Below are 11,403 nucleotides of genomic sequence, written 5' to 3'. Positions count from 1 at the left end.
AAGGCCCACATGAAACTTAGGACAAGAAGATATGATGAGAAAAATGAAGAGCATAGAACAACACATGAAAAACATGCAAGGGTTAGGAGGGCATAAGAGCGTCGCCTTCAAAGATTTGTGTATGTTTCCAGATATCCACCTGCCACCTGGATTTAAAACTCCTAAGTTTGATAAATATGATGGGCATGGTGATCCCCTAGCTCACCTCAAGAAGTACTGCAACCAACTTAGGGGAGTAAGGGGAAGGAAGAATTGTTGATGGCTTACTTCGGTGAAAGTTTAACAGGCATTGCCTCAGAGTGGTCCATTGACCAAGATATCACCCGCTGGCACATCTGGGATGATATGGCTCAGGACTTTGTCAGACAATTCCAATACAATGTCGACATCGTACCTGACCGCAACACTCTATCAAACATGAAAAAGAAACCAAATGAGAGTTTCAGGGAATATGCTGTCAAATGGAGGGAGCAGGCTGCGAGGGTCAAACCACCGTTGGATGAACAAGAATTGGTTGATGTCTTTTTGAAAGCTCAAGATTCAGGTTATTTTCACTACTTAAAAGCCGCGGTTGGAAGACCGTTCTCCACAACAATCAAAATCAAAGAAATGGTCGAAAACAGTCTCCGGTCAGGCAAGATTGTAAGTCAGGCAGCGGTCAAAGCTACCACGCAAGCCATTCAGAGCGGGTCAGGCAGTTTTGGAAACCACAAAAGGAAAGAAGAAACATTTTTGGCAGCATCGGAGTCTAGGGGGGTTCAAAAGAAGCCAGATCATCCCTACACGCAAGTTCAACACGGGAAATCTAGCTATCCTCAACATTACTACCTCCCTCTTATTCCTCAGTACTCAATTGCCCCCTCACCATATACAGTTCTTAATGCTCAGCCATATTACAGCCTCTAAATCGCTAACCTGCACTGGTCTCGGCTCAGGGAAACCCCCGTCCATGAGAACAAACCTATCATGTCCCTTGCAATCCTCTTCATGTTCAAAAATACCCATAAGAACAGGGACAGAAAAAGAAATTCACCCCATTGGCAGAACCATACTCTAGCCTATATCGGAATTTAAGAAAGATGAGAGTGATTGAACCTATCCTACCATATCGGGTGAATACAGGTGCTCCAGGATTCAAGGCTAACGAAAGATGTGAGTATCATTCCGGGGCTCCCGGGCATAATACTGATAACTGCTGGACCCTGAAAGGGGCAATAGAAAAGCTAATTGATCTCGGAGTAGTGGTTGTGACAGATAACCAAAACACCCCAAATGTCACCAGCAACCCACTTCCAGCCCATAACAATGTCCATTTTGTTGGAATGATTTGTGATGATCGGGAGTACAAACCATTTAACAAAGCAGGGATGGTGGTTGGGATGGCTAAAGAGGGAGAAACGCTAGAGATAGGTTTAAAACCAGTTGCATTATTGAATGCGAAAGGTGTCAATTTTGATACCAAGATTTTGTACGTCCCCAGAAACCAGAAGAAATTGGAGGGTCATTCTCCTGTGCCAAGATTGTATGTCCCAGGAGGCTTCCCGGTAATACGCTGCGACCAAAGTTGCTTAACAAAGTTGACAGAGCCTCTCCTGATCAAGCCCGTGGGGCGACTCCCTGTAACCAACCCAAAGGACGTTCCTTGGAACTATAACAAGACTGCCGTCCTTTGCCAAGAAAAAAATATTATTGAATAAGTTGATGAAGCAAGAGGACTGAGCCACTCCGGAAGATGTTATATCCCAAAAGAGCTAAAGAAGGGTAAACTGGCCCAAGAAGGCCAATTGCTGATAAAGAAAAAGGTCACCGAGGAAGAAGTAGAGGACTTCTTGAAAAAGATGAAAGTCCCTGACTACTCCATTGTGGACCAACTAAAGAAGACCCTTGCTCAAATTTCGTTGCTATCTCTACTCTTGTACTCAGATGAGCATAGCCACATATTGATCAAAATCCTGAACGAGGCCCATGTCTCAAAGGAGACCACGGTAAATCAGTTAGAGAAGATGACTAATCGTATCTTCGAAGCTAACATAATCACCTTCACTGATGATGAGTAACCCGAGGATGGTGCCATGCATAACACAACCTTGCATTTTACAGTAAAATGTGAAGGACACTATATGAAGCGGGTCATGATAGATGGAGGATAGGGGGTGGACATATGCCCGCTCTCTACGTTACAAAGTCTGAAAATCAACACCAACAGGATTCGAGCCAGCATCGTATGTGTTCGTGCTTATGATGGTTCGAAGAGAGAGACAATCGGTGAGATTGCGTTGACTTTGACAATTGGGCCGGTGGACTTTGAAATCGTATTCCAGGTGATGGACATGGATACTTCCTACAATTTTCTTCTTGGAAGACCATGGATCCACTCTACATCAGGTTGTTAAATTTGAATACAACCACCAGGAAATCATCAATCATGGGGAGGATGACCTATCCATTTACAGAGACCCCTCTGTTCCATGTATTAAAGCCAAAGAAGGCTGTAAGTCTTTTGTTTACCAGACTTCTGAGGTGGTGTCGGCCGATCAATTTGAGAAAGGAAAGCCTATTCTACAGCCACATCTCTCTTCTACCTCTGTTATGGTAGCATCATTAATGTTGAAGCAGGTTATCAGCCTGGGAAAGGCTTGGGCATGTATTTATAGGGAATTATGGACCCCATCGCTCCTTTCAGCAATCAAGGCACTGTCGGCCTCAAATTCAAATCAACAAAGTTTGACAAAGGAAAAGGAAAGAGCCACAAAGACAGTGATTGGGCTCTACGAACGCCAGTTCCTCACCTTTCCCAATCCTTCATCAAACTCCAATTTCCAGAGGATAAAGCTTCCGTCGTTCAAGAGGACAGTGATGAAGTCTGTCAGGGCCTCCGGCAGATGTTTTATGAAGTGAACATGGTCCAGATCGGTGAAGGTTCTAGTCATGCTGATGTGCAGCTCTTAGGGTAGGGTGTTGAGTTAAGCAACTGGGAAACAACTCCTCTCCCCCAACGAAAAGAGTCTTGGTAGTTTGTTTTGCTGCCTTTTCTATATTTGGATTATTGTCAGGGTTGTAATCCAGATATTTTAAAACAATTGCTTTGTATTGATGTTAACCCTTCTATCCTTTTCAAAATTCAATGAAATGAAATTCTGATTTCATAGTAAATTCTGTCTTTTTTCCTTTTCTAATTCTTGTCTTTCATTTTTCATTTCAGTTTTGTTAATGCCGGCTTTAAAAACATGACATGCATGCGGAATTCCTCCCTAAATCTTAATGAGTTGTTTATTCTCGAATCCATGAGTCAAGAAGTTGAGTATGATGAAGATGAGGCTTTTAGGGAAATTAATAAGGAATTGGAGCAGTTTGAGAATAAACCTAAGCCTAACCTTAATGAAAGCGAGCCAATTAATCTGGGAAGTGCCAAGGAAGTCAAAGACACAAAGATAAGCATTCATGTAGATCAAAGAACCAGGGATGACATAATCCAAGTTTTGTTTGAAGATAAATATATGTTTGCTCGGTCCTACGATGACATGCTGGGTCTAAGTGCCGATTTAGTAGTTCATAAGTTGCCCACATACCCTGATTTTCTACCAGTCCAACAAAAACAAAAAAAATTCAAGTTGGACATGAGTGACAAAATCCAAGGGGAAATCATGAAACAATTGAGTGCAAATGTGATCAAAGCCATCCGATACACCACTTGGCTGGCGAATGTAATGCTTGTACCCAAAAGGACTGGAAGATCAGAGTTTGTGTTGATTACAGGGATTTAAACAAAACTAGTCCAAAAGACAACTTTCCCTTACCCAACATCCACATCCTCGTTGACAATTGTGCCAAACACGAGATTCAGTCTTTTATAGATTGTTATGCCGGGTATCACCAAGTTCTAATGGATGACGAGGACGCAGGGAAAACTGCCTTCCCCACTCCATAGGGTACTTGTTGTTATAGAGTTCATGCCATTTGGTCTAAATAATGCAGGAGAGACTTATATGAGGGCTATGACCACCATTTTCCAGGATATGATGCATAAAGAGATCGAAATATAAGTCGATGACATGATCATCAAGTCCAAAACGCAAGCTGATCATGTGCAGGACTTGAAAACAATTTCTTTGAGAGGTTGCGGAGGTACGATCTCAAGCTCAACCTAGCAAAATGTGCATTCGGAGTTCCGTCCGGAAAGCTTTTGGGTTTTATAGTTAGTAGAAGGGGTATATAGTTGGATTGTTCTAAAATAAAGGCCATTCGGGAACTGCCACCCCAAACAACAAGACTGAAGTTATGAGCTTACTTGGGAGGTTAAACTATATTTGCAGGTTCATAGCTCAACTCACGACCACATGTGAGCCCATTTTTAAGCTTGTAAAGAAAGATGCCCCTATCAGGTGGATAGAAGACTGTCAACAGGCTTTTGACAAGATCAAAGAGTACCTATCCAACCCTCTTATGCTGGTCCCGCCAGAACCTAGTAGGCCTTTGTTCCTTTATTTATCAGTGATGGACAACTCTTTTGGATGTGTTCTTGGTCAACATGATGCCACGAGTAGAAAGGAGCAAGCGATCTACTACCTAAGCAAAAAATTCACTAGCTATGAGGCCAAGTACACACTCCTGGAAAGGACGTGCTACGCCCTAACCTGGGTCGCTAAAAAACTAAGGTGCTACCTTTAGTCCTACACAACTTATTTTATATCCAGGATGGACCCTCTAAAGTACATCTTTCAAAAGCCAATGCCAACTGGAAAACTCGCAAAATGGAAAATCTTACTCACAGAATTTGACATTGTCTACGTCACCTGCACTGTGATGAAAGAACAAGCTTTGGCGAATCACTTGGTGGAGAACCCAGTTGATGATGACTATGAACCTTTGAATACATTCTTCCCGGATGAAGAAGTCAATTCTATCGAGGAAGTGGATTTAGATGATAGTCATGCCTAGAAATTGTACTTTGGTGGAGCAGTCAATGTAAAAGGCATAAGGATTGGGGCAATTCTGATATCACCCACTGGGAAGCATTACCCCGCAACAGCACGACTTCGTTTCTTTTGTACAAATAACACAGCAGAGCATGAAGCTTGTATAATGGGTCTGAATATGGTGATAAACTTGGACGTGCATGAACTAATAGTGATGGGAGATTCTGACTTGGTTATTCAGCAGGCTCAGGGTGAATGGGAAACTTAAGACATCAAGCTCATTCCGTATAAACAATATGTCGAGGGCCTTAGTAAAAGGTTCAAGACCATTTAGTTCAGATACACTCCAAGGTTTCGTAATGAGTTGGCCGTCGCCTTGGCTACCTTGGCCTCAATGCTCCCATATCCAGGTAATACTCGCATCGACCCTTTGGAAGTTCAAGTTCGGGGCCAACATGGTTACTGTAACACAGTCGAGGTAGAACAAGATGGTGAGTCGTGGTACCAAGACATCAATTCTTGAGGATAAGCGAATATCCAGAACACGCCAGTGGAAGGCAAAAAAGAACTATTAGGAGTCTGGCTAGTGGTTTCTTTCTGAGTGGGGAAACCCTATAGTAAAGGAACCAGACTTGAACTTGCTAAGATGTATAGATGCTAAAGAAGTCGAGAAGATTATGAATGAGGTGCATGCGGGAGTATGTAAGCCACACATGAACAGATACGTCCTCGCAAAGAAGATACTTCGATCAGGATATTACTGGCTCACCATGGAACGAGATTGCTTCCGCTTTGTGAGAAAATGTCACCAGTGCCAGATTCATGGTGATTTGATTCATTCACCCCCTTCAGAGCTACACCCTATGGCATCTCCTTGGCGTTTTGTCGCTTGGGAGATGGATGTCATTGGGCCAATTGAGCCGAAAGCTTCGAATGGACATCGATTCATCTTGGTCACAATTGATTACTTCACCAAATGGGTGGAAACAGTCACTTTCAAAGCAGTCACCAAGAAAACAGTAGTAGATTTTGTTCATTCTAACATCATCTGTCGCTTCGGTATCCCTAAGACCATCATCACTGACAATGCAGCCAATCTAAACAGTCATTTGATGAAGGAGGTATGTGAGCAAGTCAAAAATGTGCATCGTAATTCTACCCCTTACCGACCAAAAGCCAATGGAGCCGTTGAAGCTGCAAACAAGAACATTAAAAAGATTCTTAGGAAAATGGTTCACGACACCAAACAATGGCATGAGAAGCTGCCTTTCGTACTGTTAGGATACCGCACAACGACTCGCACTTCAGTTGGCGCAACTCCTTACTTGTTGGTGTACGGGACTGAAGCAGTAATACCGGCTGAAGTTGAAATTCCCTCTCTCCGTATTATTGTGAAAGCCGAGATAGAGGATACTGAATGGGTCAAAACCCGATTAGAGCAGTTGATGTTAATCGATGAAAAACTGTTGGCGGTAGTTTGTTTCGGCCAGCTATACCAGCAAAGGATGGCCCGCACATACAAAAAAAAAAGGTACGCCCGAGAAACTTTGAAGTGGGCCAACTTGTTTTAAAACGCATTCTTCCACACCAGGAACAGGCCAATGGAAAGTTCGCCTCGAATTGGCATGGACCCTATATCATAAAAAATGTGTTAACTAAAGGAGCATTACATCTGACGGATATCGAAGGAGAAAGGGCAAACATAGCCATTAACGCAGACGCGGCCAAAAGGTACTATGTCTGATCATTTTTCACTCCATCCCATATAGGCTAGGCATTCTCTGGTTGGGACAACGAAGGTTTTCGTGCTATACTTTTTCCCTTTTCCGGCAAAAAAAAACATCTTCAAGCCTGATTGAACTACGTTCGACCTGATTCCAAAAAGATACGTAGGCAGCCCTTCTGGGTTCGGTCACACCACCCAAAAAATCCACATTCCCAATATTCATAGAAACTAGGGCATTTTTATTTTTTGATTTAGGTCCTTTTCGACTATCCCAACAAAAGACTTTCCGATCAACCTTTGAGAATGCCAAAATCTAGCATGTTTCGCATAGATGATTGGGCACCAAGGGCTACGCTACATGTAACCATGTGCAATGAAAGAAACAAAATGATAGAGTCTTATCAGTGAAAACCCTTGCGGGTACAGTAAGGCGACATGAAGTTGAAAAAAATTGAGAGAGTCTTATCAGTGAAAACCCTTATGGGCACTGTAAGGCGATAGGATATAAGAGAGAACCAAAATGGAATGGTTAAAACCTGAAAAGGGCATCGCTGACCAAATGAGGACCTTTTACATCTCGGCATGAAGCACAATCAAGTTAGAGAAATCGGTTTCAGGATATATGATGATGCAGATTTTGAGAACTAGACAGCTCACACAAACAAGGGTCCAATCCAAAAATGAATGTCATGGTTCATTAAAGTCGGCACATACCTCCAGATAAGTTTTCTTTTTCTCATTCCCCGAAAGGGACATCTCTTACTAAGCATAGCTCTTGCTTGATTCAATCTTTTCATATTCTTGCTCTTAATATTCTTTGAGTCCCTTTCGGTCTAAACTTGTGTCAAAAGCAAAGTAAGAAAGAGTTGCAAAATTTACTATGGTTTCCCATAAAAGTGAAGCTGAGTACCTGGGCCCACACAGCATTAACAAAGGCCCAAAGCCATCTGTGACCTCCACTGATTTAAGTTCCCGAAGAAGGCACAACCCGATATCTTAAGATATCAGAAAACCCTCCCAAAGTAAGAATTTCTCCTTGGGGGAACCAACCGTACCTCGAGATATATGGGTACCAATCAATCAAAGAAGCCATTGAGAACCGAGGTCTCCGGAAAGCAAATATGGAAACTCCAGTCAATTTATTTCGCTAAGAGTAGAATTATATCTTTGGAAACTGAGTGAAAGCAAGGTCAAACCATTCAGACGTCAAGGCCACAAACCAACCACTATTTTTTTAAACTCACAAATTTTTCTTTGTCCAAAGCAGGAGCAAAGGAAAATTCATGATTGCACGTCACATAGACAAAGCATCGCGAAGGGAAGTTCTCTAAAGCATACACTCTTTTTTGTTACTACCAACACACACACAATCACATCATGATATTCGCATGTCACCTCTTAGTTGTAGATCTTTCGGACAATACGCCCTTGCATTTCATTTTTTCTCCTAAGGCAACACGTCTTAGTTTGAGATCTTTCAGGCAATACGCCTTACATTTCATTTTTGTCCTAAGGTAATACGTCTTAGTTTGAGACCTTTCGGGTAATACGTCCTTGCATTTCATTCTCCTCCAGAAGCAATACGTCTTAGTTTGACACCTTTTGGGCAATACGCCTTTGCATTTCATTCTCCTCCTGAGATAATACGTCTTAGTTTGAGTGCGGGCAATACGTCCTGGAATTTTATTTTTTTCTCCTAAGGCAATACATCTTAGTTTGAGACCCTTTTGGGCAATACTCCCTTGCAATTCGTTTCCCCCCAGGGCAATACGTCTTAGTTTAAGATCTTTCGGGCAATACGCCCTTGCATTTCATTCTCCTCCTGAGACAATACATCTTAGTTTGAGATCTTTCAGGCAATACACCTTTGTATTTCATTTTTTTCTGAGCGAATACATCTTAGTTTTAGATCTTTTTGGGAAATACGCCCTTGTATTTCATTTTTCTCCTAAGGAAATACGTCTTAGTTTGAGATCTTTCGGGCAATACGCTTTACTTTTCATTTTTCTCCTAAGGCAATGCGGCTTAGTTTGAGATCTTTCGGGCAATACGCCTTTGCATTTCATTCTCCTGAGATAGTACGTCTTAGTTTGAGATCCTTCGGGCAATACCCCTTTGTATTTCATTTTTCTCCTAAGGCAATACATCTTAGTTTGAGACCTTTCGGGCAAAACGCCCTAGCATTTCATTCCTCTCTTAAGGCAATACACTTTAGTTTGAGCTCCTCTGGGAAATACACCCTTGCATTTCATTCTCCTCTTGAGACAATACATCTTATTTTGAGATCTTTTGGGTAATACACCCTTGCATTTCATTTTCTCTCCTGAGACAATACGTCTTATTTTAAGGTCTTTCGGGTAATACACCCTTGCATTTTATTTTCGTCCTGAGACAATATGTCTTAGTTTGAGATCTTTCAGGCAATACGCCTTTGCATTTTATTTTCCTCCTGAGACAATACGTCTTAGTTTAAGGATTTTTGGGCTATATGCCCTTGTATTCCAATTTTTCCTAAGACAATACGTCTTAGTTTGAGATCCTATTTCCTTTTTTTGCCTAGAATAAACACTTCCTAGTCTGAGTTTTTATTTTTTATAGCATGGTTAGTTTATAGTTTTACTGATAAATCACAAAAATTTTCCGGTACAAACTGGGGCATAAAATTTTTGTGTGGTTTTACTTGTCTTTGATGGCTTGCAGGTTTCCCCGCAAAACTTAAGCTTGATGTGCAAGAATGAAGCTCCAGCTCTCGTCATAGAGAAGAAGGATGTTTAATCTTAAGGATAACTAGTGTTAGCTTTGATACAATGCATGCAGCAACCCAACATCTCAGACTCTATCTTCTTAGCTTCTGATCAAGAAACAAACATTCAAGAATGTTCCACCAAATACCGTCTGGAAGGACATCAATGGCTCATTCAAAGTTGCAAGTTCAAGTCTTAAATTTGAGCTTCAAAATGAAACTTTGAGATCAAATTACCCACGAAAGGTGAGGTGGCGATTGCAGAGCCAAAGTGAAGATCCAAGGGAAGACTCAAGACGAGTAGAGTAGATAGGATCTTGTACTATCCTTTCTCTTTTGTTGTATTTTTCATTTTCCTTGTAATAACAGGAGCCGCGGACGGAACCTCGACGTGACCTCACTCAACTCTCCAACTTATCATTCCATCTCTTCATCCACTCGAACTACATGTGACCTGATTCTCTTATAACCTGGGATATGTAGGCTGCCCCAAACCAGGGCTCGGTTGCCCCTCTTTTTCCTATATTTTCTTTCCTATTTCAAATAAATGGTTAGGTAAAAAATCAGTTATGTTGTTTAGTGCTTTGCTTGAAAACTCTTCATGTTTCCAAACACATAGGAGCATGCTGTGAACGCCTAATTTTTGACCAAACCTAAAGTGTCACACTATATGTATATATGTGTGTGTGTTTTCTTTTAATTCAGGTCTTAATAAATAAGCTACGAATTTTAGTATTTTCTTAGTTATATTTTATTTAAATTTTTATTAAAGTCTAAAAGTTGTTAGCTAAAAAATTTCATCATTATATTTTATTTATTTTATTTATTAAAAAAAAAAGGAAAAAGATGAAAAAATATGTCAAAGCAAAATCTTTAACATTAAATGCCCTATCTTTCTTTTTTTGAAAAAAAGCCCCAAACATATCCCCCAATTCCCTCATCTGCAAATTTCACTCCAATCACTCTTTTCATTTTTTTTCAATACAAACTCTATGCATTAAATGTTGGATCTTTCTTGTTTGAAAAATGAAGCCAACCAAAGTCTCTTACCTCTCACACCTCTTCCCTTTAAAAGCCTTACCCCAACTTTCCATTTGCAGAAGCTTTTCCATGCACGTAAAAACACACACACATAAAGAAAAACATCCGGTCATAGCACCAAGTACACACAGATAGAGGGAAAGAAAAGAAAATCTAAGAGAGAAACACATCAATTCCTTCCTATCCGTAAGTTTTGAAAGTTTGTGTGAGTTTGAGCTCTGGTTTAGTTTTAGTTCGGGGCAAGTTCAGTCGGGCTCATCGAGCTCTGACGAGGTCCAGTTCATTAAACTCCGGTCCCAGCTCTGTTTGTCGTGGAACTGCATAAATAAAAGCTACATTATTCATTCGAGGTCCATTTCTTCTTCTTTATAATTTTGATGTGGTTTTTGGTACTTTGGAATGAAATTCTTGATTGATCAATTATAGCCTCTTGGTTATCTACTCTTGAAGAATGAAGTTAGTTAATAAAGATGGGTTCTTTCCACGTTGGAAAAATTAATAAGTTACTGGTCATGCATGTTAGTTGCCATTCTCATGAGTAGTTAAGTATTTTTAATTCTAAACCACAAAAAAATAGAGCAAGAAAAATACATAGATATTTAGGAGTAAAAAAATGTATTTGATTGAGTTTTAGTTCTAGATTCTGAGATTCTTTCGACTGAGGCTCGGGCAGTGGCTTCCTATTGCTGTGTTCGAGTGCCGAGGGAGTTTATTGTAACTGGCTTTTTCTCATATCTTGTTATCCCAAAAAAAAAAAAAAAAAAAAAATCCTTAATGGGTCCTTTCCTTGTCCATGTTCTTTACATTTTATTTGTCTGGTTTACTTCTAAAAATGGTGACTAATGCATTGTATGTGTTCACGATTTTCACGTGATCTTTGTTCTCAAATGATTGATTCTTAGCCATATGCATAAAGTTTTAGTACCAACCATATAATAGTGCATTATTATTTTATGCTCGTAGTATTCCGAGTTTTA

At 40.6% G+C, this 11,403-nt stretch overlaps 1 protein-coding gene across 1 annotated transcript; it reads left to right on the top strand.

Moving 5' to 3' along the window:
• Positions 1 to 5,082: 5,082 nt before the first annotated feature.
• LOC132620060 (uncharacterized) lies at positions 5,083 to 9,417 on the top strand. The gene is made up of 3 exons (XM_060334783.1): positions 5,083 to 5,167; positions 5,535 to 6,388; positions 9,343 to 9,417. The coding sequence occupies exons 1-3, from the start codon at positions 5,083 to 5,085 to the stop codon at positions 9,415 to 9,417; spliced, it is 1,014 nt and encodes a 337-aa protein (XP_060190766.1).
• The last annotated feature ends 1,986 nt before the right edge of the window (positions 9,418 to 11,403 follow it).

Source organism: Lycium barbarum, chromosome 11 (genome assembly GCF_019175385.1).
Source record: "Lycium barbarum isolate Lr01 chromosome 11, ASM1917538v2, whole genome shotgun sequence".
NCBI classification, from domain to species: domain Eukaryota; kingdom Viridiplantae; phylum Streptophyta; class Magnoliopsida; order Solanales; family Solanaceae; genus Lycium; species Lycium barbarum.
This window is presented reverse-complemented; position numbering and strand designations above follow the sequence as displayed.

What these genes read in the sequence shown, in the direction of transcription:
- LOC132620060 (XM_060334783.1), top strand. Translation starts at nt 5,083, where the DNA reads ATGGGTCTGAATATGGTGATAAACTTGGACGTGCATGAACTAATAGTG. An exon ending in GGTTATTCAGCAGGCTCAGG is followed by an intron (nt 5,168 to 5,534) that starts GTGAATGGGAAA and finishes GAAACCCTATAG; the next exon opens with TAAAGGAACCAGACTTGAAC. An exon ending in TCGATGAAAAACTGTTGGCG is followed by an intron (nt 6,389 to 9,342) that starts GTAGTTTGTTTC and finishes GATGGCTTGCAG; the next exon opens with GTTTCCCCGCAAAACTTAAG.